This window comes from Mustela nivalis (assembly GCF_964662115.1).
Source record: "Mustela nivalis genome assembly, chromosome: 19".
NCBI lineage: Eukaryota > Metazoa > Chordata > Mammalia > Carnivora > Mustelidae > Mustela > Mustela nivalis.
Window position 1 is genome coordinate 7,518,013 of NC_139038.1, and position 27,828 is coordinate 7,545,840.

At 55.6% G+C, this 27,828-nt stretch overlaps 2 protein-coding genes and 1 long non-coding RNA gene across 5 annotated transcripts in view; 2 read left to right on the plus strand and 1 right to left on the minus strand.

Annotated features, from left to right (window-relative positions):
* STAG3 (STAG3 cohesin complex component) overlaps positions 1–15,383 on the plus strand; it is a 38,106-nt gene extending 22,723 nt beyond the window's left edge. For 2 of the 3 annotated variants that reach the window (XM_082712810.1, XM_082712811.1), the window contains exons 30-34: positions 12,555–12,732; positions 12,944–13,048; positions 13,373–13,451; positions 14,636–14,695; positions 14,962–15,383. In XM_082712810.1, coding sequence (XP_082568936.1) covers positions 12,555–12,732; positions 12,944–13,048; positions 13,373–13,451; positions 14,636–14,695; positions 14,962–14,970 — 431 coding nt within the window. In that variant the 3' untranslated portion in view covers positions 14,971–15,383. The remainder of the gene's footprint in view (positions 1–12,554; positions 12,733–12,943; positions 13,049–13,372; positions 13,452–14,635; positions 14,696–14,961) is intronic. The other variant, XM_082712812.1, reaches the window with a different exon arrangement.
* Positions 15,384–17,629: 2,246 nt separating this feature from the next.
* The window catches only part of LOC309854159, a 56,431-nt gene continuing 46,232 nt past the window's right edge, over positions 17,630–27,828 (minus strand). Inside the window, exon 8 of the long non-coding RNA XR_014306102.1 lies at positions 17,630–18,021. This is a non-coding gene — a long non-coding RNA (uncharacterized lncRNA). The remainder of the gene's footprint in view (positions 18,022–27,828) is intronic.
* On the plus strand, positions 22,945–24,589 carry PVRIG (PVR related immunoglobulin domain containing). The gene is given in 6 exon segments (XM_082712954.1): positions 22,945–22,989; positions 22,992–23,100; positions 23,187–23,540; positions 23,631–23,754; positions 23,844–23,901; positions 23,997–24,589. Coding segments are annotated over 6 exon segments (951 nt in total). The 5' UTR covers positions 22,945–22,959; the 3' UTR covers positions 24,273–24,589.

Sequence of the window (27,828 nt, forward strand, 5' to 3'; positions counted from 1 at the left end):
TTTTTTGTTAATTTTCTGTTTTTTTTTTCTTAAGATTTTATTTACTTGAGAGAGAGCATGAGAAGGGAGAGGGTCAGAGGGAGAAGCAGACTCCCTGCTGAGCAGGGAGCCCAATACGGGACTCGATCCCAGGACTCCAGGATCATGCCCTGAGCCAAAGGCAGTCATTTAACCAACTGAGCCACCCAGGTGCCCTAATTTTCTTTTTAAATAGAGTCTCATTTTAAGTGATAACATCCTAGAAATCACAAGTTTGATGTGTTGTTACGTGTTTTCAAGTGAACACTTTAAAATACTCACCTTCTCTATCGCTCAGCCATAGGCAGAATCACTCATCTACTTCCTGTCTCTGGATTTGCCTATTCCAGACGTTCATGTAGTGAAATCGTACACTGTGTGACCTCGTGTGGCTGCTTTCATTCACTCAGCACAACGTTTTCAAGGTTCATCCATGTTTTAGCATATATCAGTATCTCGTACCTTTTTCATTTTCTCTAAAATTAGGAAGAGAACATGAGCTGGGCGACGGGTGCGGGGGCAGAGGAAGGGGAAAGCAGACTCCCCACTGAGCAGAGAGCCCGACACGGGCTCCATCCCAGGACCCTGAGATCATGACCCGAGTCAAAGGCAGACACTTAATTGACTGAGCCACTCGGGCACCCCAGTACCTCATACATTCCCACGACCAAATAATATTCTGTTGTATGGCTATGTCACATTTTATTTATCTATTTGCCAGCTGATGGATATTTGGGTGGGGTTTTTTTTTTCTTTTGATTGGAGTATAGTTGACATACAAAGTCCCTTTAGTGTCAGGTGTACCACACAGTGATTCTGTAAGTCTGTGTGGTAACTTTATACATCACGCCATGCTCACCGTAAGCGTAGTGATCGTCACTCACCACATAATGCTGTCACAGTCCCACTGCCTGTGTTCCCTGTGCTGTACCTTTCACGCTGTGACTTCCTCACTTCCCAGCTGGAAAGCCTGTACCTCTCTCCCTTGCATCCATGTCGCATGTCCCACCACCCCTCTGCCAGCTCCCAGTTCTCTGTATTTATGGCTTTGTTTCTGCTTCTTTTGTTCGTTTGTTTTGTTTTTTAAATTCCCCATATAAGTAAAATTCTATCATTGTTTGTATTTGTCCAATATTTCACTTAGCATGATACTCTCTAGGTCATCCATGTTGTCACAGATCTCTTTTAAAAAAGTGGAGTAAGGTTCTGTCGTGTGTGTGTACCGTGTACCGTACGTGTGTACTGTATAGTTTTACCCATTCACCTACCAGTGGGCACTGAGGTTGCTGCCGTAAGGTTGTTTCTACTTTTTGGCTGCTGTATGTAATGCTGCTCTGGACATTCATGTACAAATTTTTCTGTGTACATGTTTCTAATTCTTTTGAGATGTACCCAAGAATGAAGTATTTGGGTCATATGGTCCTTCTATGTTTAGTGTTTTGAGAAACTACTAAACTGTTTTCCAAAGTACTTGCCTCATTTGAAGCTCCTGCAGCAATGTATGAGGGCCCTGGTTTCTCCACATTCTTGACAACACTGGCTATTGTCTTTCTCCTTTTTCCCATCTCCTAGTGGTTATGATGTGGTATCTCATTGCCTGAATTTGCATTTCCCTCATAAGTAATGTTGAGCATCTTTTCATGTGCTTGTTGGCCATCTGTATCTTCTTTTAAGAAATGTCTATTGAAATCTTTTTGCTCATTTTTACTTATTTTTTTATTGTGTTACGTTAGTCACTGTACCACATAGCATTAGTTGTTTTTTTTTTTTTTTTAAGGTTTTATTTGACAGAGATCACAAGCAGACAGAGAGGCAGGCAGAGAGAGAGGAAGGGAAGCAGGTTCCCTGCAGAGCAGAAAGTCTGACGCAGGGCTCAATCCCAGGACCCTGGGATCATGACCTGAGCCGAAGGCAGAAGCTTTAACCCACTGAGCCACCCAGGCGCCCCATCATTAGTTTTTGATGTAGTGTTCCATGATTCATTGTTTGCGTATAACACCCAGTGCTCCATGCAGTCCGTGCCCTCCTTAATACCCGTCACCAGGCTCACCCATCTCCCCAGCCCCCTCCCTTCTAAAACTCTCCATTTGTTTCCCAGGGTCCGCAGTCTCTCATGGTTTGTCTCCCCCTCCAGTTTCTCCCACTTCATTTTTCCCTTTTCCTAACGTTCTCCATGTTATTCCTTATGTGCCACGAATAAGTGAAACCATATAATTGACTTCCTCTGTTTGACTTATTTCGCTCAGCATAATCTCCTCCAGTCCCATCCAAGTTGATGCAAAAGCTGGGGATTCATCTTTTGTGATGGCTGAGTGACGCTCTGTTGTGTTTATGGACCACGTTTTCTTTATCCAGTCGTCTGCTGAAGGGCAACTCCGCTCTTTCCACAGTTTGGCTATTGTGTTCATTGCTGCTGTGAACATTGGGGTACAGATGGCCCTTATTTTCACAACATCTGTATCTGGGGTAAATACCTTGTGGTGCAATTGTTGGGTCATAGGGTAGCTCTATTTTTAATTTTTTGAGGAACCTCGATACGGTTTTCCAAAGTGACTGCTCCAACTTGCATTTCCACCAACAGTGTAAGAGGGTTGCCCTTTCTCCACAGCTTCTCCAATATTTGTTGCCTTGTCGATTTTTGCCATTCTAACTGGCGTAAGGTGGTATCTCAATGTGGTTTTGGTTTGAATTTCCCTAATGGCCAATGATGATGTTCACTTTTTCATGTGTCTGTTAGCCATTTGTATGTCTTCTTCGGAAGAGTGTCTGCTCATGTCTTCTGCCCATTTCTTGACTCTTTTTTGGGTGTTGAGTTTGAGTTCTTTATAGATCTTGGTTATCAGCCCTTAGTAGCGTCACTTGCGAATATCTTCTCCCATTCTGTGGGTTGCTTTTTTTGTTTTGTTGACTGTTTCCTTTGCTGTGCAGAAGTCCCAAAAGTTCATTTTCGCTTTTGTTTCCTTTGTCTCTGGAGACCTGTCTTGAAAGAAGTTGCTGTGGCTAATGTTGAGGAGATTACTGCCCATGTTCTCCTCTAGGATTCTGATGGATTCCTGTCTCACACTGAGGTCTTTCATACATTTCGAGTTTATCTTTGTGTATGGTATAAAAGAATGGTTTAGTTTCATTCTTCTGTATTGAGCTGTTCAATTTTCCCAGCACCGTGTATTGAACAGACTATCTTTTTTCCATTCAATATTTTTTCCCTGCTTTGTCAAAGGTTTCTGTTCTGTCAAAGACTCTGTTCCACTGGTCTATATGTTTGTTTTTGTGCCAGTACCATGCTGTCTCGGTGATCACAGCTTTGTAGTAAAGCATGAAGTCAGGCAACGTCTTGTCCCCAGCTTTGCCTTTTTTTTTTTTTCTTTTCAACATTTTCTTGGCAATTCAGGGTCTTTTCTGGTTCCATACAAATTTGAGGATTGATTGTTCCAGCATTTTGAAAAATGCCATTGGTATTTTGACTGGGATGGTGTTGAAAGTATACATTGCTCTGGGTAGCATAGTTGTTTTAACAATGTTTATTCTTCCAATCCATGAGCATGGAGTATTTTCCCATCTTTTTGTGTCTTCAGTTTCTTTCATGAGTGTTTTGTAGTTCCTATGTGACAGAACCTGGGCGGGATCGCCCCAAGCGGCACTCGGAGATCTTGGAGGATAGGTTTATTTAACGCTGGCAGGCTCAGAGGACAATGATCTTCCAGAGGTCTGAGCCCTGAGCACAAAGGGGGTAGTTTATAAACTTGTACTTCTGTATCTGTGGCACTTTTGCGCCCGCAGCAGGTGAGGCAGGAGAGAAAACCCAGAATGGCCCTGGGGCCGGGACCGAGATTCCCCTGCGGGATTGGTCAAGCACGTTAGGGTTAGATCGCAGACTTCCCTTATCATTCCCTGCTTTGATGCCCCTTTAAACCCCTAGATTAGAGGGAATCATCTTTGTTTTCCAAGGGGTGGTGGTGAGTAAGGGGTAAGTGGAGTCTGATCTTGGCAGTGATAAGCCTAATAAAGGCATTAAATATGCAAGGACAGAAGGGTCCTGTGAGGGGGAACACAAGAGGGGGGCGAACCAAGGGACCCACTGTGAGGGAATCCCACCAAGTCCGCTGGAGTGCTTCCCCCCGGTGAGTTACTCCATCCTGGGACTGGGTCAGGGTTTCTTGGGCCACCCCCAATCTAGCATAGGAACAACACTCTTCCTGTAAGGAGAGGCAGAGTCCCCCTTGCACAGCCGTGAGCAAGCTGAGCCCACGCCTGTTTTGGAGGACCACTGAGGCCAGCGAATCGAGTTGGCGCTACAGGGCCAGGGCTGACTGAGTAAGGGCGGAAAAAACCCGCTGTGAGTTGTTGAGCTAGGCCTAGGTACCGAACACCGAACCTGTGACATCCCGACACCGGTGGCACCTTGGACAGCTCCTGACGCGGCCAGCAGGCTCACGAGCAGGGGAATGGTGGCCAGGGAGCATCAGGGGCCCCTAGGAGGTCTCCAGATAGCGGAGCGTCGCTCCCCAGAAGGACTGAAAGATTAGGTAAGAGACGGGCGTGTGTCTGACTGTGCGGGGGGACGCGGGTGTATACACCTTGATCACAAGCCAGGAATTGTGTTATTAGGCGCACAGACCCAACTAGGGCCTGTGACAGGAGAGGAAGAGTTTCCACACAGCGGTACCAGGGCCAGAAAGGGATAGTATGAGGTTCCTGGTGCCGAGGTGGGAGGTGACACAGTGAATTGGTTGAAGAGGACAGCAGGTACTGGATGGGACTGGGCTTCGTACAGATCCGGCGGTCAGACGCTGGGGTGGATCTGAGTGGTTAACGGCTTGGTAGGAGGCGTTAATCGTACCTACCAGTGGTGCTGCCGATGTTTGCTGTGTGTGGATGGGGGACCCGGGGATGTGCCAGGGCGAGTTCTTTTTTGTCTCCCTCTGGGGTTTGACTTCAAGGCTCGGGGTAAACGTGGACTTAGTTATCAAGAAGATGGTGGCCTTTGGTGTGTGTCCATCCCGGGTGGAAGAAGTCAGTGGGGCACTGGCGCAGGATTGAGGGGGATAAGCCGGAAAGTCCGTTCGCCGGGAACAGTGATACGAGCGTCTGCCCCCCTCCTCCCGCCAGGCTGGGCAAGCTAAGGGCAGGGAGGAGGGACAGCACCGCAGGCAGCAGAAGAGCAGGGCTGACTGGGGTCAGGAAAACCGTAGTGACGTGCGGTTAGGAGGAGACAGCAGAGGGTTGATAAAAGTGGGGTCCATGACCTTAGAGGGAGCCACTGTGGCTAGCCCGACAGCAGATAAGGCCTGTGGGCAAATAAGTGCAGTAATGAACCCTAGGATCACCCAGTAAACAACAGTAGCAGGTCTCTGGGAAGAAGTCCAGTCAGAACGGGAAACATTGCAGAGTCCGACTCCGAGGATGAGGGGTGTCACGCCGACGAGAGCGAGGGAGCACGGCGACAAGGTGTCCATCAGCTCGTGGGGTCTTGCCGAAGACGAAGCTGGGGCAAGTCTGTGGGGGCTGGCAGGACTTGCCGCTGGCGTGGCTCCTCGTCCAGGCCATGGGCCCTTTTTACTCTGGAGTGGTGGACCCGTGAGTGACATCTGAGACCGTAAGGGCAGGAGGGGTGGTTAGAACAACAGAGTGAGGCCCTATCCACTGTGGTTTGAGGGGGTCCCTTTTCCAGTCTTTGACCCAGACTGAGTCTCCTGCCTGGAAGGAGTGTACCCAGGACCCTAAAGAGATTGGGCCCTTTCAATGGTGTATCTTTGTAATTTATTTAGGGTGGCCCCCAGGGCCTGAAGTTGTCTGTTTTTTATCCCCAACCTGATATAAGTTTCCTGGGGGAAGCAGTCCGTACACTAACCTGAAAGGGGAGAAACCTAGCATCCCGGGTGTGCAGCGGGCACACAGGAGGGCCAGGGGCAGCAGATCTGGCTGTGGGAGGTTAATCTCCTGACAGAGAACTTCGCTGCGGTTCCCTTGAGGTTGCGATTCTTTTACTTTCCCTGAACTTTGGGGCCAGTAAGAAGAGCAGAGTCTCCAGGTGACGCTGAGAGACTTGGTTAAGACCTGTACGGTGTCTGCTGCAAACGCGGGTTCGTCGTCACTGTGGATGGTGCGGGCCGAACTGGGGCACGATCTCCCGCCACCGGACTCTGGCTGTTTCTCGGCTTCCTTCCGTCCTGCTTGGGACGGCTTCGGCCCACCCAGGAGTATACGCACACGATCACTAGTTGATATTTGAACCCCCTGCTCAGCTGCACGGCTGTGAGGTCTATTTCTGGGTCTTCCAAAGGGGCTACTCCCGTCCTCTGGACGCCTGGCGGGCGCCGCGGTGCAGGCCGAGCATTATTTTTAGCTCATGCCGTGCGTTGCTTGCTGGCGGCTGGCTGAGGCCGTCATGCTGCTGGAGGACGGCCTCTAATGCAGGTTGTTGGTTAGATGGGTGAGTTGGTGGTACTCCTTGACCAGATGCCCTCGTGTTGTGTTGGAATGAAGACGCGCCCATCTGCCATCACCCATCATCCCTTTTTAGTCAGGGTGGCCTCCGAGTTTACACTGACGAGCCTGGCCAAAGGGCTGTTGTATTGCCCACGCCCCAGTGGCCCCAAGGATGGTCGGCGGTTCTTTTGTTGAAAGGGGCCACTGGCGAGGTGACAGCAGAGGGCTCGGCCCCAGTATCAACCCTAAAAGTCACTGGTTGACCCCCTACTTCTATTCTGACCATGGGCTCATGGGGGCCAAGGAGGAGAGAGCTCGGTCCTCCTCAGTCTGAGTGTTTCTGCCGGGTCTATGAGGACGTCCTCTTGGGGTTTTTTGGTAGCCGCTGGGCTTTTGAGCCTTCCCCCGGCTGGGACATTCATTTTTTCAATGTCCCTTTTCCCTGCAGTAGGTACATTGATCCTTTGCTAAGGGGGCTCTGGGTTCCCTCCCTGTTGGTGGTCAGGGTCTCCCCATTTTTGTGTCCTTTTTCCTCAGGGCAGTGGTGAGACCGACTCTTTTTTTTTTTTTAAGATTTTATTTATTTATTTGACAGAGACACGGCGAGAGAGGGAACACAAGCACGGGGAGTGGGAGAGGGAGAAGCAGGCTTCCCACAGAGCAGGGAGCCCGATGCGGGGCTCCAGGACCTGGGATCATGACCTGAGCCGAAGACAGAGGCTTAACGCTTAACCACTGAGCCACCCAAGGCGCCCCACTGACTTATTTTTGGCTTCCCTTTTGGCCGTGACGTCCCTGTTCACGTAGACGTTACTGGCAACCTCTATCAGCAGGGTGATGTTCAAACCGGTGCAACCCTCTAGTTTTTGAAGTTTTTGTTTTGGTCTGGGGTGGCCTGAGCCACGAAGGAGGTGTTTAGTATCTGTTGGCTTTCCTGTGCTTCGGGGTCAAACAGAGGGTCTGTTTCTTGGCTCCTGCTCGGATTCCCCGGAGGAAGGCTTCCTGGCATCGGTGGATGCGGACCTGTCCCTGTCCCTCGTCTGTGGTGAAGTCCCGTGGGGGGCGCTTCTTGGGTGCAGCTGTGTTAGCCCAAGCCGGAGGGTCCGGGACTCCCGCCGGTGCGTGCTCCTCTGGTTGTCGTCGTCCTCCTCTTGTGGAACAGGGTGCGGAGTCACCGTTGGCAGCCTTCCCGGGTTGGCTGATGAGTCACGAAGAGGGATTCCATGAGGTTTCTCAGAGTGGGATGGGGTGTGATGTTTGCAGCCAAGGAGGTGGGCGGTGGAGAAAGCCTCGTAAGACCTCCAGGAAGTACTGACCCGTCTTCATGGTGCCTCTCAGGTTCTCGAATCTCTCATACTGGCATTTGGAGGGCGCCTGTGCCCGGCCTGGGGCGCAGCCTGGCTGCTGATCCTGGAGAAAGTGGATCCTTCGGGCCTGGGGCACCGGGGAGACTGGTGGTGGTGGAGTGTCTGGAACCATGGGGGGACCAGGCGTAGACAGCCTTGGGGGAGCAGGATTGGGTCATCCTCAGGATCTCCGGCTAGGATCTGTGGAGGCCGGGCCTTCTGTCGGGCCACTTGGATGAGGCAGTTAAGACCCTGGCCTGTCCCTGCCTATTGTAGGTGAACTGCACCCAAGTGGGGGAGGGTCTGGGCAATCCCTAGGCAGGAGTCAGGGTACAGAAACTGGCCACGGTGTCCTGGTTCTCCTGGTAACAATTCGCCACACCTACCAAACTGCTGGGACATCCAGTGTCCCTTCCAAAGGCCATCCGACATCAAACGTGGGCCTTTCTCACTCACATCGTGTTCTTAACTGGACAGGAGTGTCTTAACTCCACAGTCTCCTGAATACCCCTTCTTGAAATTTTTGATCATGGTCTCGAGGACCATAGGTTTACTCTGCCCCGATCCTGTAGTGATGTTCCCGTGTGGGCGGCGCAGAGACAAAGGCTGGGTGCCCTTCCAGAGGAGAGACCAACCGGACGCCCACCTGTCCGCTCTCCTGGAGGAGAGTCGGGGGCCTCTTAGCCATACCGAGTCCATATGAACCCCGGACTGGCGCCCCGAAGGGCCCGCCCTAGACTCTATGAGGTCACCACAGAAACCGGTTGGGACCCACTCAGACTCCGTAACCCCAAGACCGTGGAGCCACATACACAAACAGGCTGTTCGTTCATTCCTGCACTCACACCGAAGTTACTACAGTTCCTCCCCGGTGGAGGTTCGTGTCCTGTGGGTCTCCCTGCTGGGAGGCCCTGACCTGGGGAATTCCTTTCAGAAATCCCTTTCTGTCCCCCCTTTCAGGAGGTTCCTGACCCGAGGGACCCACCTCCCCCCCCCCCCCCGGCCAGGAGTCCCTACCTGTGAGACCTCTCAGAGGTCTCTGGGCGGTGATCAGCCTCCCCTTCCACCCTACGGGAGGGCCTGTCTGGTCCTGGGGCCCCAGGCCTTACCGTCATCCGACACTGGGACCCAGTCCTCACCTGCCAAGTCTCCCTGAGTGTGACCGGTGAGTGTGGCAGGCCTGGTCCGAGGCAACCGGGTGGGACACTGCCGAAAAGTAGGCAGGGTGCGCCTTCTCTGTTACAAACCCTGTTCTGTAACCGCCCCGCCGTTGTCCCCAAACCAGTGGCCACGATGGGCCAGCATGTTTGGGTTTCCTGGTCGGGGAACCTGGGCTGGGTCGCCTGACGGAAGAACCAAGCGGCACTCGGAGATCTTGGAGGACAGGAGGTTTATTTAACGCCACGGGCTCAGTGATCTCCAAAGATCTGAGCTCAAACAAAGGTCTTGAGCACAAAGCGAGTAGTTTATACACTTTTATTTTTGTATATGTGGCACTTTTTTGTGCCTGCTGCCCGCTCTGCAGGAGGGAAAACCCGGAATGGGACTGGGACCAGGACTGGGACTCCCCGACTGGATTGGTCAGCCACCTTAGAACACAGATTTCCCCTTATGGCCTAGAGTACAGGTCCTTTACCTCTTTGGTTAGGTTAATTCCAAGGCATCTTACGGGGTTTGGTGCTATTGTAAATGGAATTGACTAATTTCTCTTACTGCAGTTTCATTGTTAGCATATAAGAAAGCAGCTGATTTCTGTGCATGGATTTTGTAACCTGTCATATTGCTGTATGAGTTCTGATCATTTAGGGGTGGAGACTTTGGGGTTTTCCACATAGAGTATCATGTTATCTGTGAAGAGACAGTTTGACGATGACTTTGCCAATCCGAATACCTTTTATTCCTTTTTGCTTTCTGATTGCTATTACCAGGGCTTATAGTACTACGTTGAACAACAGTGGTGAGCGTGGGCATCCTCGTCGTGTTCCTGATCTCAGTGGGAAGGCGGTCAGCTTTTCCCCACTGAGAATGATACTCGCTATGGGTTTTTCTTTTGCTCATTTTTAAATTGGGTTGTCTTTTTGTTGAGTTGTCAGAGTTCTTTATATACTCCAGATACAAGTCCCATATCAGATATATGAGAGGCAAAAATTTTCTCCCACTTTGTGTGGTGTTTTTTCATTTCCTTGAAAGAAAAAGAAAAGTTTCCTAATTTTGAAGCAATCCCAATTATTTCGTTTCTCTCTTGTTGTTTGTTCTTTGGTGTTATAGTTTGAATGGTCATTGCCTAATCTAAGATCCTGAAGATTTTACACCTGTGTTTTCTTCTAAAAGTTTTCTAGTCTTAGCTCTTAGACTTTGGTCTGTCATCCATTCTGAGTAAATCTTTGTATATGATGTGAACTAGAGTGAGGTAGAGCGTTAATATTTTTATGTCTTTTGTGTACCACTTGAGAGTATTTTTTTTAAGATTTTATTTATTTATTTGACAGAAATCACAAGTAGGCAGAGAGGCAGGCGGGGGGGGGGGGAAAGCAGGCTCCCTGCCGAGCAGAGAGCCCCGATGCAGGGCTCAATCCCAGGACCCTGAGATCATGACCCAAGCTAAAGGCAGAGGCTTAACCCACTGAACCACCCAGGCTCCATGAAAGTATTTTTATATCACCTGGAAACTCCTTTGATCGGTGAACTAATAATTGTTAAGGACCTAGTCTGTGCATGATACTGTGTTAGGTGTTTCACACGCTGGGAAGGATCCTCAAGCAGCCGTTTAATAGAGAAAATACATTTATAGAAAATATAAATTGTGAACGATAACATCCGGAGGGTTTTGAGAATCGACCGATGCGCATTATAGAATTCAGGGAAGGAAGGATTCCCGTTGAGTTTAGTTGATCTGAAGCTGATGAAGGCTTCACCAAGAAGATGAAATTGAAGCTGGAGCTTGAGAAACGGGTGAGACTTACGTGAGCTGCACGGAGGAAGGAGCAGCCGAGCAGCTCGTGGACAGCCCGAGCAGGACACGGGAAGGCCTGCGCCGGCCGAGCACACAGATGTATGGATCGGGTTGCCTGAAACAGCGCGTTTGTAGAGGTCGGAGAAAACTGAAAGGACGGGTTCCATTGTTCATTCAGCAGATCCCGACTGAGCGCCGTGTGCTGGGCATAGGGCAGTGCACAAAAAGACAAATCTCTCCTTGACAGAAGTGGCGGGTTGTGCTGTGTGCTGTGGTCGGAGGCAGGAAGGGGGTGAGCAGACAGCGGGGAGGCAGGAGTGCCCTCCTGAGACTGGGCATGTGCCTGGCATGTTCTGAGCACAGCCAAGCAGGCCAGATGGCAAACAGAGGATGTGTGACATCAGACCAGAGAGACTGGAGGAGCCCAGAGCACAGGAGGCCGAGTCAAGACGCTGGCTTTTACCAGAGGAGTGACAGGACCTGCCTTCTGTTGTTAGAGGATCCTTCTGGCTGCTGTGTTGAGAAGTTGGCCGTAGGGGGCAAGGGCAGAAGCCACCAGCAAGGAAGCCGTGGAGGGGGTAGACTGGGGGGCGTGGTGGAGGTGGGCAGAAGTGGCCGGATCCCGAATACACTTCCGGGAATCACCGATGGGATGTCCTGACAGACCGGATGTGGCCTCTGAGACAGGAGTGGAGGGTGGACTTGGCCTTGGCCTGTAGAAAGGATCTTGACCCAACAACTGGTACTGAGGGCACGGCTGCCGGCGGAGATGGGGAAAGTGGGGCCTGAGCAGACCGGGGCCTGAGCACGAGCGTGTCGTTGCCGGTGAAGGTGCTGGACAGACAGCTGGGCACGGGGGTCTGGCGCTCAGGGGAGAGGCAGACACCTGAGAGAAATCTGGAAGCTCGTGTTTAAAAATGTGAACCTGCCCACGTGGTTAAGGAAGCCGGTGCAGATGGAGGACGGGGGAGGCCGAAGGGCTGGGCCGTGGGCATCGCACCACGACGAGGCTGGGCAGAGGGGGAAGGTCCGCCTGGTCCTCCCTGGGGAGGCAGAGTCATGCGTGTGGCTTATTTTTATGTTCAGTTTGGCTTTTTTTTTTTAAGGATTTATTTTCTGAGATAAACTTGGATTCTTCCTCCTCTTCTGCCTTCTCAGGTCTCTGCAGGAGAGACTAATGCCGTGAGCCCCGGGGGTTCCTCTTCAGACCAGCACGCCGCCACGGCGCTCATCTCGGTGTTCCTGGCTTTTAGAAAATCTAGTGTCCCATTTCTCTGTTCTCGCTAGCCCTCCTGCTTCCGTCCTCGTGGCTCTGATCCCCAAACTCTACAGCCATTTTAAGCCTTTTTTTTGTTGTTTTTGTTTTCCTTGAACAAGTCCTAGATACCATGTTGTAAGCCTTTTGAGAGCGCAGGGCTATACTCCATTTCAGTCCAACATCACCAGGCCATAGAGGTTTTCCACTCTCTTCTTCCTTAACTTTCACGAACCAGACCTTGGGCAGGTCTTGAAAACGTAGGAAGCCATCTGTGGCCGTACCTGGTCGGCCGTGAATACACGCACCTGTTTCTCTTTTTTAAGATTTTATTTATTTATTTGACAGAGATCACAAGTAGGCAGAGAGGCAGAGAGAGAGAGAGGAGGAAGCAGGTTCCCCGCAGAGCAGAGAGCCCGACGCGGGACTCGATCCCAGGACCCTGAGATCATGACCCGAGCCGAAGGCAGAGGCCTTAACCACTGAGCCACCCAGGCGCCCCCCCACCACCACCTTTTCTGTTTATAAAAGACGCACACCTGTTTCTCGGCAGGCCCCCCCCGGCGGCAGAGGGAGGATGTCCGCCCGTCCCAGGAAGAGAGCCTGCAGCTGACCAGCATCCCCCCGTCACCCACCCTCACCTCCACAGCCGTGAAGAGGGGGCAGCCTCGGAGGGCGTTGGGAGAGGCAGAGGCAGAGGGCAGCTCAGAACCGGAGCACAGCGCCCAGGGGTGAGGGCCGGGGGCAGCAGCGCCGGGCATCGGGGCTCGGTGTCTGGCTGCCTCCGCGCTGCCGATTGTTCTCTCCGTCCTTCGGGGTCCGTCCCTGGGCCTTCCCCACGGTCTTAGCTTGAGATTTTCTTGCTCCCTCCGCGCTTTTCTCCCTTGTGACACCCCCCGCCGCCCCTTCTTCTGCCCATCCCCGACCCTACTTCGTTCCCAGCAGCCAGCCCCTCTCGGGCAACCAGAGGCCAAGGTTCTCGAGTCCACGGCGTTTCCGGACTCTGCTCCACCCTCCAGGCCCCGGCTTGGGCAGCCGGCTGACCCGGTGAGCGTCTCATCCCGTGCCGTCCCCCCTTCGCATTTGGCGGCCCCGCGAGGGGTTCTCCCCTACCCCACCCCACTGCTTCTGTGCCCACGCTTTTAGGACGTGTTTGCATCACAGACCCCTTCCTTCGCGGTAGTGTGTGCCCCAGCGTGCGGCACTGACCGGAGGGGAGCTGCTCCGGTGCAAGCAGCAGGGGGACCCCAGAGCCCTTTCCCCGCACCCTTACCCCTGCTGCCCGCCCCCCGCCCCCGGGTGCCTCCCAGAGAATCTCCGGGCTCGGGCGTGAACAGCAGCGTGAACCCCCCCCTTCGCTGCGGTCCTCAGACTCAGCCTGATGGAAGAGGACGAGGACGAGCTGGAAGGTCACAGCGAGCTCAGCGAAGGATGGCAAGACGCGGACAAGGTGAGCGGGCCCGGCCTCCCTCTCCTTCTAGAACTGGAGGCCGCCCTGACCCAGGAGCCAGAACGGCTTTCCTCTGCTGCCCTCGTGCTGCCCTTTCTCTGAAAGCTGCTCAGGATTTTTTTTTTTTTTTTTTTTTTTTAAGAATCACAGCGTAAAGGAGGGAGATTTGTAAGTTGCTTTGTACTCGGCTTGGACTTTCATTAAAGAAGGGAGGGAAGAACAATTAAAAATACCAAAAAGGACTCAAATAACGCTCGCCGCGCCCTTAATCTCCGTCTAAGAGATGATGGCAGGACCCTGGCCCCACCGGGCCTCCCCTCACTCCCCGCCGCACCTGCTTCCCCGGCAGCGAGCGGCTCCCGCAGGCGCACAAGGAAGCTGTGAGGCGATGCGAGTCCTCGGCCGCACCACCTTGTCAAGTTGGCATCTCTCTTTTTTTTTTTTAAGATTTTATCTTTTGGCAGAGAGAGGGCGAACACAAGCAGGGGGAGTGGGAGAGGGAGAAGCAGGCTCCCCGCTGAGCAGGGCTTCCATGCCAAGTCCCTGGGACCATGACCCGAGCCGAAGGCAGACACTTACGGACCGAGCCTCCCAGGCGCCCCAAGTTACTTCTCTTACCTCCTCGGCCTCTGCATCTTTCAAAGGGAGTTTTGTGACCTGGCGATTCACAGACCTGTACCCCTGGGGATAAAAATACATTATATGTTTATTTAAAAAAAGAGAAACTACAAATAAAAATCAGGGAGAATATGTAGAAGAATGTTGAAAAAAATAAAAAAGGAGCCTGTGAACTGGGGAGGCGTCTGGGTCTGCTGCTGTTGCTCTCTCTTCTCTGGTCTTCCTGGAGGAAAAAAAGGCGGAAGAGAACAGTTCAGGGGAATGGAGGGGTTTGTACTGTGGGGGGGAAACAATGATGTCTTCAGAGACTGGGGAGCAAAAAGCCTCTATTAAAACGGTCTTTCCTAAAGATCCCTCAGGGCAAATGCCAGCCTGCGGTTCCCGACGGAGCGAATGGGAGGGACTCCGCTGGCAAAGCAGGAGACGTGGCGCGGCGGGGGCTGCGCCTCCTGCCCACTGTCCCCTCCTACCCCCTCCCCCCGCGGGTGCAGGGACCCACCGCGGTTCTTGTTTGCGGTGGGACGTGGGACCGAAGGGCCCGTCTGACTTGCGCCCCCTCCCCCCAGCACTCCTCCCCCAGCGAGCACGGGCTGGACCTCTTAGATTCCACAGAGCTGAACCTTGAGGTGAGTGTCCCCACGCAGGCTGCGGAAGGCAGGGGACGAGGCGCCGCGTGTCTTTGGGAGGTGCTGGCGGGTAACCCGTGTGCCGGGGCAGTAGGTGGCAAGAGAGGCCACAGGCCGTGGCCTGCTCTCTCTGCTGCTCTAGGAAGCTCCGGAGTAGCCGTGGGGGGAGGCTAGGAGGAGAACTAGAACGGTCGCCGGGAGGAGCTTGTCATCCCCTCTTTGCTCTTTGGGCTGTTTTTTCTCTGTTTTCATCTTTCCTGTTCCAGGATTTCTGACCGGATCCTGGGGCCCTCCCCACCTCCACTCCCCACCTCACCTTGGAAAAGGCGCACGGGAGAACACAGGAGAACACAGCGGAAGGAGCCGTTCCTTCCAGGCCCCACCCCGGTCCCTGGGAAGGAGAGGTGGGCTGCGCCTTCCTCGCCTAGCCCTTTCCTCTGCTGACGCTGGCATCGAGAAGCCTTGGGCGTCCTGTCCTTCCTAACGCTCCCTGGCTCTGTCCCTGTGTTGAGGACGGGCCTTTTTCTGCTGTGTCGGGGGCGGGGGGGCTTCACCTCAGTGCTGGAGAGGCTCTGCCTCCCTGTGCTGAGCAGAAAGAGCCCAGTGGTTTTCTGTATTTTTGGAACAGCTTTCCCGGCCGCCTTTGTGCCCCAGTGACTACCTCAATAAACCTGTTTCAAGCAGCTGGTCCCCGGGGTGTGGCTTGAGATTGTTCAGCGGATCACATCGGGCTCTTTGCTGGTGTCTCAAGCGGCTCTGCCTCGCTGCCCCGTGGCCTGGTGTACAGACGGACGCACGCGGGCCCTGGACGTGCCCCCGGGTGCCTTCCTGGTGAGGACAGCGCACACCGAGGGGGGCGGACAGAACCCCGACCGGCCGAAGGCGGCCTGTCTCCTGTCACCGACACGGTGAACAGGCCGTACACCTTGGCAGCCTCCATCCAGGGAAATTCATGACTTCAGCCCCAAGACACCTGTTGTAACTTGAAATTGCATAGAATCTGTGTCTGAGTTAGAAGGAAACTTGGGAAAGGGCCTCGACATGTCCAACCCCCAAACCCAAGACTTCGACGCTGCCTTTTCCTTTGACCTCGTCTGCCTCAGCTAGTTCCTCACCAAGTCCTGTAAGTCAGTCCGCAAAGCCTCACCCACCACCCTCTCCGCTCCTTGCCACCGTCATCGCTTACTCCGGCCACCTCTGGAAACCGCCTCCTTGAAACTCTCTTGTTCTTGTTCTCCTGGAAGAGCACAGCACCCCCGCTTTCTCTTTGCCCCCCGGCCAGCACTCAGACACGCGCAGACACGCTCGGCACTTTCTGCTTGGACTGTTGAAGCCTTTCCGCCTCCGTTTACGGGTGATCTCCATTCTTTACCGTCCCAGGCGTCTGCTTTAACTTCGGGTCCTCCCCCTGGTGTCCCAGGCTGGATACAGCCAGTCGCCGGTGGTCTGTGCAAAAGGAGCCCCGATTTCCTGTGATCTGGTCGCTCAGCCGGACCGGTTTCTTCTTCCTCTTCCCTTCCTCCCCAGCACCGTCTCCCCCAGACAGATGCAGGGTTTAAGAGTCTGTTTGGAAGGGCAGCTGACCCCCCAGAGAGCTTTGATCTGTATTCAGGGGGAACAGGTCCAGGGAGAGGAGCCCTTCCTGTGGGATCTGCGAACAGAGAGGAACGAAGGTGCGGATACGGAGGTCACTAAGGATCCCGGAGGGGAAAGAGTCCCAAGCAATTTAAATACCAGCCAAGCTGAGGTTACTTCCGAGATGGAGAAAGAAACTCAGCAGCTCGGTAAACGTGGTCTTTCTGCACCCAGATAGTGCAGGGGGGCGAACGGAGCCTCAGTCTTAAATTACGGGCAAGTTCCGCATCACGCTCCCAACCTGTTCCACACTCTTAACTGAGGGGCCGGGTCTAGATCCTCTCCCCGGGAACGTGAGCTCTGCGATCGCTTGACTGATAGCACGTGTTGGAACGATGCTCTGCCGGGCCCTGAACCCAGAATTAAACCAGCAGCTTCCAACGTCCTGTTTCTTGACACTTGGGGAGCCTAGTCCCATGGTGGGACAGTCCCAAGCAGCCACATGGAAAGACCATGGTTGGGGGCCCAGCCAGCGGCCCTCGCTGGAGTCCGCGTACGTCCAGTATCAGCCCCCAGATGAGCTTCGCGTGTCAAGCAGACCGTTACGTCCAGCCTCTGAGCCATCCAGCCTCAGCGTTTCTGTGCCTCTTCCAAATTCCTGACCCCCAGAGTCTGAGCACTAGAGAATGTTCACACTAGACGTGGGGCGGTTCGTGATGCAGCACGAGTAACTAAAACAGAACTTCAGAGTCCTAAGACTCCAGAAGTTTGGGCATGTCTGTCAGGTGAAAGAATTATATAAATTATATTTATATATAAACCAGTAGTTTATATATATATTTTTTTAAAGATTTTGACAAGACACAACAAGAGCAGCAAGACCAGCAGTGGGAGAGGGAGAAGCAGGCTTTCCACGAGCGGGGAGCCCGATGCGGGTTTCGATGCCAGGACCCTGAGATCATGACCTAAGCTGAAGGCAGAGACAACCCACTGAGCCACCCAGGCGCCCCCGTTTGTTATACACATTACACACGCGGTGGCTGGGGTACCAGGGTGGCTCAGTCGGTTAAGTGTCAACTCTAGATTTCATCTCAGGTCATGAGCTCAGGGTTGGGAGACAGAGCCTTGATTTGGACACATACGGAGCGTGGAGATTAAGATTCTCCCACCCCCTCTGCCCTGCCCTCCACCCACCCGCCCTGTACACATGCGCTGTTGCTCTTTCGAAGAAAAAAAAAGAAAAAGTAATGGGTGAGTTAATGAAATAAGTGTTTTTGAAATATTAGTACAAAATATCTCTCTGTTCTAAAAAAGCAAAGTGAGAAACATTTTTAAATCATGCTCTAACATTTTTGGAGGTTCTTGTTGAAAGTTCAGTTTATTTTGGTCATTATTTTTTATGGTCTACATAACTGGGAGGGGTTCCTCTCAAAACCGTGTAAAAATCCAGATGGAACAGGTGCTCCTTTGGCTGCATTTACTGTTTTGTTTTGTTTTGTTTTTAATGAGTTAAAACCCACTGAAATTTTTCCTTTGAAAGACTTGAAACCGGTCAGGAAATGATTTCCAAATGCAGCGGCCGTGTGTTTAGAGGGGACGTGCGTGGTTCGGGACCACGCACACCGCCGCGGCAGCTCTGGGTTTGCGTCTCTCACTCTGGCCACGGATCTGGTCCGACGTGAGCGTTCGGATCCCGGGGAGCGTACCGGAGTCACTAGTGCTCCCGGAAGTTCACTGTGCTGTGTTCTAACCTTTAAAAGTGAGAAGCAGGAATTGGTCTGTCCCGCACGACAGCAGGGGCTATTTTGGGCACCACCGGAGGCACCCCCCGCCCCCCAAAACCCACAGCTCGGCGGGATGAAGCAGCAGCCCCGAGTGCCCAGGCGGCGCAAGCCAAGGGGGATTTGGAGCTGAAGGCAGCTTGGGTGAGAGAAGCGGAGGCCGCTGCACAGGCTGACCTCACCTGGGTCGACAGGTGACACCAAGCAGTGCCTTTCAGGGGACTGCTGTGCCTTGCCTGTTAGCTCACTATTGAGTAATAGCCCCCCCCCCTTTTTTTTAAAGATTGGAAAGAGCAAGCACATGTGTGTGGCATGTACATAAACACACGCACGTATAAACACACACACATACACAGGAGCTTGGTGGGGGGGTGAGAAGCAGACTCCCAGCTGAGCAGGGAGCCTGATGCCAGGAACCTGGCGGCATGACCTGCGCCGATGGCAGATGCTTAACCCACTGAGCCACCCAGGTGCCCCGAATAGTAGCTTTTAATTATTTTAAATATTGCTCAATTAAGACTTTTTTCTTATTAATGTTTGTTGAGACCAGGAGCTCTGCCAGAAGGGGAGTTGGTGGTATCCTCTCCTAACTAAATCGTAAAGCGAAGAGATTTTTTTCAGATTGCGGAGAAAAGTCTCGGGCTAACAGGTAAGTCATCCTGCGTTTTGAATTCCAGCAAGCACTGCCTGGGGATGTTGGAGGATGAAAGGAGCATCTGTTGTTCTGGGGTGGCCCGAGAGGATAAGGGAGGCGGGACTGGGGAAGGTTTATTTTCTCAGGAGACATTTTGAAGTCTTCCTTGACCTCTGTAGGTCCTTGCCTGGGGCAGGGCGGCACACAAGGTCTGGAAAGGACCCACAAGAGTCTTTCTCGAGCAGAGATTCCCTGTGAGCCGCCGGTGTGGAGCTGGCCTGGCCAGAGACGCAGGTCCGGAAGGGCGGGGGTCAGCCGGGAGCGGAGCCCAGAGGAGGGGCCGACCAGCCCGAGGGAGCCTGGGACACCAGAGAAGACCCCTGGGCTGCCGAGGAGCCCTGAATCCTGGGGAGCGTGCATGGGCTGCGTGGGGGAGCAGCGGCGGGAGGAAGAGAGCATCTGTCCCGGAGAAGCAGCGCGCGTCGGGGATGGGGCAAGCCCGGCCGTGGGCCTGAGCGCAGGTTCTCACGGATGCGGCAGAGGACCGCTCGATTTTGATCAAAACCTTGTCAGTTAACATTTTTCAATGTGGGGGAGGCCGTTCGGCACAGTTGTAACAGCGTGGGTCCCGGGGCTAAAACTTCTGTCCAATCCCGGCTTCACCGGGTACCAGCCTTGCGCCCGGGGCACGTCACTTCCTCAGGAGGTCACTGCGCGTGTGGCGCTGCTCTGCGGGACCTGCTCAGAGCAACCCTAGCACGTGGTGCACACCCCGTGCACACTACGCTCATGGCTCCCTTGATAGGGGCGCACAGATGGCCTTTCCACAACATTTAAAATACTTGTGAGAAGATCAGTTAACGAGCCTCACTCTGCAAACTCAGGTGGGGAGGGTCTCCTAGGATGACGGTCACCAGGGACGCCTGGCTGGCTGCGTCCATGGAGCGCGCGACTCCGGATCTCGGGGCTGGGAGCAGGAGCGCCGCGTGGGGTGTGCAGGTTACTTAAAAATAAGATCGTAAAGAAAAAAAAACCTGGTCTGCAGCATTCCCAGAGGGCTGGAGCCAGCCTGGGAGGCAGAGTGTAACCCGCGGGGGGTGGGGGGGGTGTCTGCGGCTTCACCAGGCCAGGCGGCTCCATCCGAGCTTGCAGAACTAGGAAACTGTGGCACCAGTCCAAGCCCCGCAGGCCCAATTCCGGAGGCTGACGGGGCGGTTATTACCGCAGCGGGACGGAGCGGTGTGTGGCTGCAGGAACTCACCGAGAAAGCCTGAGCTGCCTGCGGCCATGATCAGACCCGTGTCCTCGGACGTGTGCCTTTGGGTCCAAAAGGGAACGGGCCCAGCAACACGGGCCCGATGATAACGGGCTTCTGGTGGCAGCTGTAATGACCCGTGTCTCTGGAGCTCACAATTCTGGAAACTGTTCAGGAATAGCCAAGAGAGTTTTGAGGAAGGACAAGGGTCATCACATCAAAACAAAAGCGTTCCACTGGGTCCCCTGCGGAAGTGAAACAGAACTTAGCAGATGCATCCACGGGTCAGGAAAGAGGATCCAGAAGTAGGTCATTTGTAAGCATTTATGGTCAAGGTGGCCCTTCAGAACCGCGGCCCCTGTACCCGAAAGGTCACCCTATCCTACACCATCCGCAGATTAAATTCTTCAGGGGCTAAAAGGAAGCCCTTGGTAGAGTTTGGGATAAAAGCAAAACTCAGAATGTTATTTTTATAATTTGGGCTTCCTGAGTCATGCACAAAATCCAGAAATGATCAAATATGGACAGTCTGAACCTCATGAGAAAATGGGGGAGGGGCATGGGAAGGAGTGGGAAAGTAAAGGAACTTTGAGGTTTTCTACTCTGTTGTTTGAAACCGTCTACAGTGAGAACTTACTGAGGCACAGTGTGGCTTACAAGACAAAATGGAAGATGTGGGTGAGTAGTTGTGCCACTGCTTTGTGTCCCACCCACCAAGCCGTGCTCTGCCCTCCCGTGCTCGGGGCTCTCCAAGACCGTTGTCGCCCCAGGGCTTAGCGTCAGCCCAGCAGGACGTCCCCAGGCAGCCACCGCCCAGGGCCCACCGCCAGTCAGAGAAGGAAATGTTCACTCCCCAGTCAGAGAAGGAAATGTTCACTCTGGGAAGGCTTCCTGGAGGTGGTGGGATTTGGGCCTTGCAAGGTGGGGAGGGTTTCAGCGGGTGGGAGGAGGGCTTCCAGGCAGGGGAGGCCAAGGTTGCAAACGTCCCTGAGCTCCGCATCCGCCCCGAGCTGGGCTCCCGCCCTGTGAGGGCAACAGCAGCGGAGGACGTGGCACCAGCAGGAATGGGTCAGGTTTGGAGATGGGTCCGTGGGATCCGAGCGAAGGTCACGGGGGTGACAGGGTGTTCGTTGGGCCGGAGCAGTGAAGGGATTGATCCGGAGGCCCTCCTTCCCTGAGCTTTCGGTCATGGGTGGGAAAACCGTCTGTCCAAGAGCCGTTTGGACTGGAACGGGCACGCGGGCAAGTGTGGCCTCACAGGACCGTGGTTCTGGGGCCGGGCCACATCTCGGTTCTGACCACACCTTAGCCCAAAAAAGTCCTCGGCCCAGGCCCTCGGCTCTAACCCTGGTTCACCAAACTCCCCTCAAGCTTGGCACAGGCCAGGCCAAGAGGCAAAGCGTCCCGCCCGCAGCAGCATCCCGGCGCGTGTCTGTTCTATGAACTTCTGGAGGCGAGAGCGCGGTTCAGAGCGATGCTTTGCGGAAAGAGACGGCTTGAGTCAGGGAAGCGACAGGAGGAGCGGACGAAGCCCTAAGGGTTTCGGGACAGGCTGGAGATGCAAGAGCAGCCCCAGGGGACTGTGCCTCGGGCCCAAGCTGCAGGAAGCCCCTTGCCCTCCACTGCTGGGTTGGCGCGGGGGGGGGGTGGAGGGCAGTTTGGGGTACATTCGTGACGGGCACCCCAGAGGGGGCACTAGGTGGACAGCTGGACGTGATGAAGCCGCGGGCGGGAAGGAGGCTGAGCTAGAGTCAGCAGAGGCCGCGGGCTGCAGGCTCTCACCTTCCCACCCCTGCTGGCTTCCCCCAAACTCCCGCACCTTCCCCCACCCCTTAGCTGGGAGGAGGGGGCCAGAAGCTTCTTCTGTAAGGACCTATTTTACTGTCCCTGCTCCCCTCCCCCAGCGGACTTAAAAACAAGTCCCAGAAACCAGCTCCAGGTGTGAAGGCCAAGAAAAACAAGGCTGTACCCACCTGGAGTCTAGCCCGGACATAAGTACAGCCATCTTGGCAAAGCAAAAGCTGGCACCTTGCACTGTAAGCGTGGGTCAGCAGAAGAATGGCCATCCCGAAGGCCTGGAAGCCATTTTACTGAGCGTCCCTAACCAGCCCACACTGGGGGGGTAACTTGAGATAAGAGAAAGTAGCTAAAACCTGGAAAAACAACTTAATCGTATACCACCAGGCCCCTTAGGTCAATGGTGCCACAGGAATCACTTGCAGACAATCCTGCAAGACAGGAGTCTCCCTTGGTTTGCAAATGTCCTGGTGATTTACAACAAAAAGGGCTATCTCTTCAATGGCCCAATTTCCAGAGACAAATGGCTCAGTTTCTCAAGGCCTAAGGTCGCCCCATAAAACTGAAGGAAAAATATTTAAAATTTAAAAAAATTCTTAAAAAAAAAAAAAAACGGAAGGAGGCTGAGGCAGAAGGAAATGTAAATAAATTTCTTCTAAACCTAAATCTCACTTAACTGCCAAGATGGCTCCAGGGTGGCGCCGGGGTGGCAAAAGGTTAAAGTTAAACTGTCCAAGTGGGGCACAGGATAGGTACGTAGCTATGAAGAAGTGCCTTGAAAATGCTATATAAACCCTTGGCTTTGAGTGCTCGGGGTCCTTGTTGAAACCCGCTGCGCCGGGCGGATACTTGGACCCCAGCTGGCTGGAAATAAGCCTCGCTCTGTGACTGGCATTATCGAGAGTGTTCTCTGTCTAATTGAGGGGTGGTCGATTCCGTACCCTAACACTTCCTAAGGAGAGACCAGGGACCCCTGGTTCTTCCCTCTCCCGCCCCTCGGGCTTCCAGGGCCTGCCCAGGTGGCTGCGGAGACACAGCGCTGGGGAAGGACCCTGAGCCGCGGCCCCGCTCACGGTGCGGGGAGGACCTTGTCGCCGTGGCTTTGTCACGCAAGGAAGGGGGTCCACCGCCCTGTGTTGGCCAAGCCGGGGCAGACAGAAGAGGAAGTGGGGCAGGGGCGTGGAGAACACCGAGCCCCGCGGCTCCCCGGGGCCGCTCACACATGAAAACTTCCTGCGGTGAGAGCGGAAGCCCCGGTGCGGCCCCCGCCGCGCCCGCTGCCAGAGCGGGGGCCGGAGGGCCATGGACCGGCCCCGGGCCCCAGTCCTGCTGTCGGCGCTGCTGACGTTCTGCATCACTGCCGGTGAGTTGGGGGCCAGGAGAGAAGCGGAGGACGGGGCGGTAGCGGGAGGCCTGGCCCCGGGGCCCTGCTACGTCTGTATCCCGCAGGGACTCCGGAGGTGTGGGTGCAGGTTCACATGGAGGCCGCCGCGGCCCCGACCTTCACCGTCCGCTGCGGATTCCTGGGCTCTGGCTCCATCTCCCTGGTGACTGTGAGCTCGGGGGGGCCTGATGGGGCCGGAGGGACCAGGCTGGCCGTTTTGCACCCAGAATTCGGCATCCAGCAGTGGTCCCCGGTCCGCCGGGCCCACTGGGAGACCAAAACCAGCATCTCCCTCGCTGTGGAAGAAGGATCTGAGGGGAGAAGCTCCGGCGCTAACACCACCTTCTGCTGCAAGTTTGTTTCCTTTCCCGAGGGCTCCCAGGAGGCCTGCGGGAGCCCCTTCCTCAGCACAGACCAAGGTGGGGCGGAGGAGAGGGGCCGGGGGGGTGCCAGGGAGGGACGCCGGGGCTCCAGCCAGCCGCCTGGTACGCCCCCTTGTCTGTACCCAGGGCTCCCTGCCCCGACGCCAGCTCCCATGCTGCGGGCGGACCTGGCCGGGATCTTTGGGGTGTCGGGGCTCCTCCTCTTTGGCTGTGTCTACCTCCTCCACCTCCTGCATCGGCAGAGGCACTGGTGAGACCCAACCCCCGTCGGGCCCAGTCTAAACCCCCGCAGCGGCAGGCCAGCCCCCTGCTCCGCCGCTAACCCGCTCACTCTGCCAGGTCCGTCAGCAAGGCCCAGCCGCCCCTCGCCAGCCCCCAGCCACAGGCGCGAGCAAGGGTGAGGACTGGGGAGCAGAGAGGCCGCAGCCGGGGGGAGGGCAGGTCCTGGGGAGCAAAGCCTGACTTGGGCCTCCTTCCCCGGCACCCCTGCAGGCGGCCGGTCAAGTCCCCCTGGTCTCTCCGCGCGCGCCCTGCACCGCCGTCCCCGCCAGCCGCTACGGCCCGGCCACTCTGGACCTGGTGCTCCCGCGCCAGCCGCCGGCCCGCTGGGCACCCCTGCCCGCCTCGACTCGCAACAGCTTCATCTCCGTGGAGAACGGACTTTATGCTCCGGCCGGAGAGAGCCCTTTCCAAGCTGGCCCCAACCTCGTCCCTTTCCCGGACTCTCTGGGGCACAGGGCCGCGGAGGGGCATTTAGGGGTGCGATGAGACGGACCCCAAGCCCGCTTGGGCCTCCTCTCCTCTCCGACCTCTGGGACCCCCTTCTGGGGTCTGTGCCCCGGGGGCGTATCGTCTTTGCACATCTGGTTTTAGTCTCAGGCCTGCAGAAGTGTCTCCACACGCGCCCAGCCCAGGCCCCCTCGCTGCGGATGTGGTCAGCATGTGTGCACCATGGGTACGTGTGGGCACATGTGTATCTACGTGAGGTGACAAAAATCCCATCCCAGGTCATTTCCTGTTTTCAAGTCCCCAGCCCTCACAGGTGATGAGGATAACTAAGTGAAGAAAAAAAAAGTGGTTTCTGACTGGGGCCTCCATTGGACCTTTTCTTGTTTTAGGGGTGGAGAAGTTAGAGACGGTTTTGACCCCTGGGGGCAGGGGCCAGGTGTGACTTTGATGGTGACAGGGCCTCAGGATGTGAGCTCTCACCTGCCCACGGCACCCCCCCCCCCAGCCAGGGTGTTCCTGGGTGGGTGGGGGGGGGGGGGGGAGTCCTGGCCCTGCAGACCTTGTGAGGGACACGGGGGGCTGAGGGCGGCGGGAGGATCCCTACTCAAATCTGGCCACGTGCTAGAGCAGCAAGGGCTCCTGGGTCTTCAACCTGGAAAGAGCAGCCCCTGTGGCCCCAGTCCGGCGCTCGGAGACGGTCCGCGGACGGGGTCCTGACGCTGCCTCCCACAGAATTCACGGGTGGGCGACTGCCCTCGTGTCTGCGCACAGTAGCTTCCTCCCGCTCCTCTGTTACTAGGGCACCAGCACTATTCCCCGCAGGCTGCTTGGGGGGTGGGTAGAGGCCCGGTCCACACAGCGACTGCGCACACACACCCCCTGCGCCTCATCACACCTTTGCCCCAGGAGAACATGGGGTCAGCGGTGCAAGCAGCGAGCCCCCATGGGAACCTGGCAGATTCCGGGGCAGGGGGTGCAGAATGGTCCTGGAGCCAGGCTCAGAGCGCACCCCAACCACAATGAACGCTAGCGTGGGGGAGGGGACGCCTGTCACTCCATGCCTTCTTTGGTTCTGCTCGTGGGACATCCCGGCCAGTGCCACCTGCCAAGCCAGGAAGCACCCCCTTGCCTGGGTGAGGAAGGGGCTGCCCGGAGCCTGGGCCCAACCGCAGAACCTTTCAGGGAACTCAGCTCACCCTTCCAGGCCGTGCTAATGTGGCCTTCCCAAGACCCAGCCCCGCCGGGCCAGCACCACCCGGGGTTGGCAGCTCTACCCCTACCCACACCAGGGAGAGGGTGGGTCCGGCTTCCTCCTTGAGGGATCCTCCTCTGCCTCTCAGAAGCGCTCAGCACCAGCCTAATCAGCTCGGTGGCCCCTGCAGAGCTGGGGGCTCCAGAGAGAGGTGGGGGGTTGCGGGGCTCCCTGGGGAGGGTCAGGGAGACGTGAGGCAGGGAGTAGATCAGGGCCCGGTTGCCGTAGGACCCTGTCAGGACCAGGGATAGGGGTGTGGGCACAGAGGGGCTTGAGAGCCTTGGGGGGCTCCCGGGGAACCCTCGCTTCTCTAGGAGGGGAATGTTCGTAAGACAAAGGGAGTGGATCCCTGGCCTGAACCCGACTCCACCCCGGGGTCCCCTGCCCACCTTGGGGTCAGGGAGCGACCCCCGGACGCAAGCTGGTCTCCCACAAGCTCAGAGCCACTGCCAGCCTGGTCCCTGCGGTACGTGAAACCGAGGAGCCAGAAGGGTCCACGCTGGCCTGCCCCGCACTGGCCAGCCCCTCACCCCAGAACCGGCAGCGGCACTGAGGGCCCAGCCAGGCGAGCGGAGTTGCAGCCCCGCAGGCACCCTTCGTGATTACAGTCTGCTCTGCTCATTCCACGCATGTGGCCGTTGAGGCCCGAGAGAGGGGACTCGCTCGCTGCGGAGGGGCCCGGCCGCGCGGTGCACCGTGAACGGTTTCCAGGGTCCCTCTGCAGCGGATACCAGACCCTCCCGAGGGAAGAGCATCTTCGCAGTCTATCCGGAATAGGCATCTCGGCGGGGAAAGGATAGAGCGACCCCCACCCCTCCGCACCGGGTCCCCCAGCACTGCAGCTGGCCCAACCCACCACCCCGGACACCAGCTGGCTCCTCCCGAGTGGCCCTCAGGACGGCCCCGCCCCGCAGCGACCTCTGTCCATGTCAGTTGCTGCGGCGTGACCCCGCCCCACCCCAAATAGGTGTGTGACCTCAGGACATGTGGTAAAAACTTTCTTACAAACACGGCCCATCAGTTTACATCTGGAGGGTCAAGGTTTTACTGGACGGTAGAGAATCACCTTATCTTGACGACAGCGAGCCCCCCGAGGTCCGGGAAACCTTGCTTCCAAATGCCTTAGAGACCTACGCTATCTCCAGCCCCCGCTTCGCAGTCGGTCACTCACAATCCCGAGGGCACCTCTTTCTGCCCACAGGTCCTGTCCCAGGGCTATAATAAAAACTTTTTTGCACCAAAAACATTGCGAATTCTTTCTTGACCGTTCGCCTGGCAGCCGCATGTCACTAGTACCCCTACCCTCTGTGCGGCCCACTGTCCCCACAGACCGTCCCCGCCTCTCGGCTCTGCACCCTCAGCAACCCCCCCTTTCTGGACTGGCCCCTGGCCTGGGGAGGAGCCAAGGTGCCTGGCAGGTACTTCCCTTCTAGGGACCAGTGGGAAGAGTCGATAGCCCAGAAGGTGTGCTGGAACCTGGACACCACCAACTCCTGCTGGGTGTGAAACTTCTGGCCCTGCAGGCCAGGAAGAGTTGAACCCTTCCTGGGGTTCGCTGCAGGGTGCTGAAGGACATGGCCTCGCCCCAGCCGAGTTGGGGTGTCCGTCCTGCTCATGCTGACTTCCACGGTGCCTGGTGGGGGCCTGGGACCTTGAGAGCAGAAGCAGGGCAGAGGCGCATCTGAGGGCTCAGCCAGTGGGACAAGTGACAGGCCCTGGCCTGTTTTCTGGGCCTCTCCCAGGGGCCAAGGGAGAGTAACTCCTCAATGAGAAGCCGCAGGCTGTGATCCGGCTCCCAGCACGGGGACACACGAATGCACGGGGCACTAGGTGTGCTGGCCCAGCCAAGGGCAGGGGGAGGTTCTCCAACTTCAGGTTCTGGGCACACCCTGCTAAGGGGGACTAGTGACATCTGGAGTGCCCACAACAGGGCCCTCAAACTGCCTCATTTCAACACCTGCGAAATGAATCTCAAATCTGGGCGGTTTGGAGAAAAAAGTAAACAGACATTACAAATATTAAAAGATCAAAGTGGTGTGAGAAGGCATGGTGGGGCCTCTGAGTCGGTGACACTTAAAATAGAACCTAAAGCTGCGTGGGAGCTCTTTAGGTTCTGTGCAGAGACCACGCCAGGCAGGCCAGGAGAGACATGTCCCACAGCCCGGGTTAAAAGGAGCCTGGCCTGGCAAGGGCCCCAAGCAGGTCAGTGCGTCTGAAACAGGGCAAGGGAGGGAGTAGGCAAAGCGCCTGGAAGGAGTGTGGGTTTTATCAGAAGGGCGGTAAGATCAGATCAGAGAGACATCCTTACAAAGGGAGACTGTGGGGAGGCGGGGAGAAGACTTG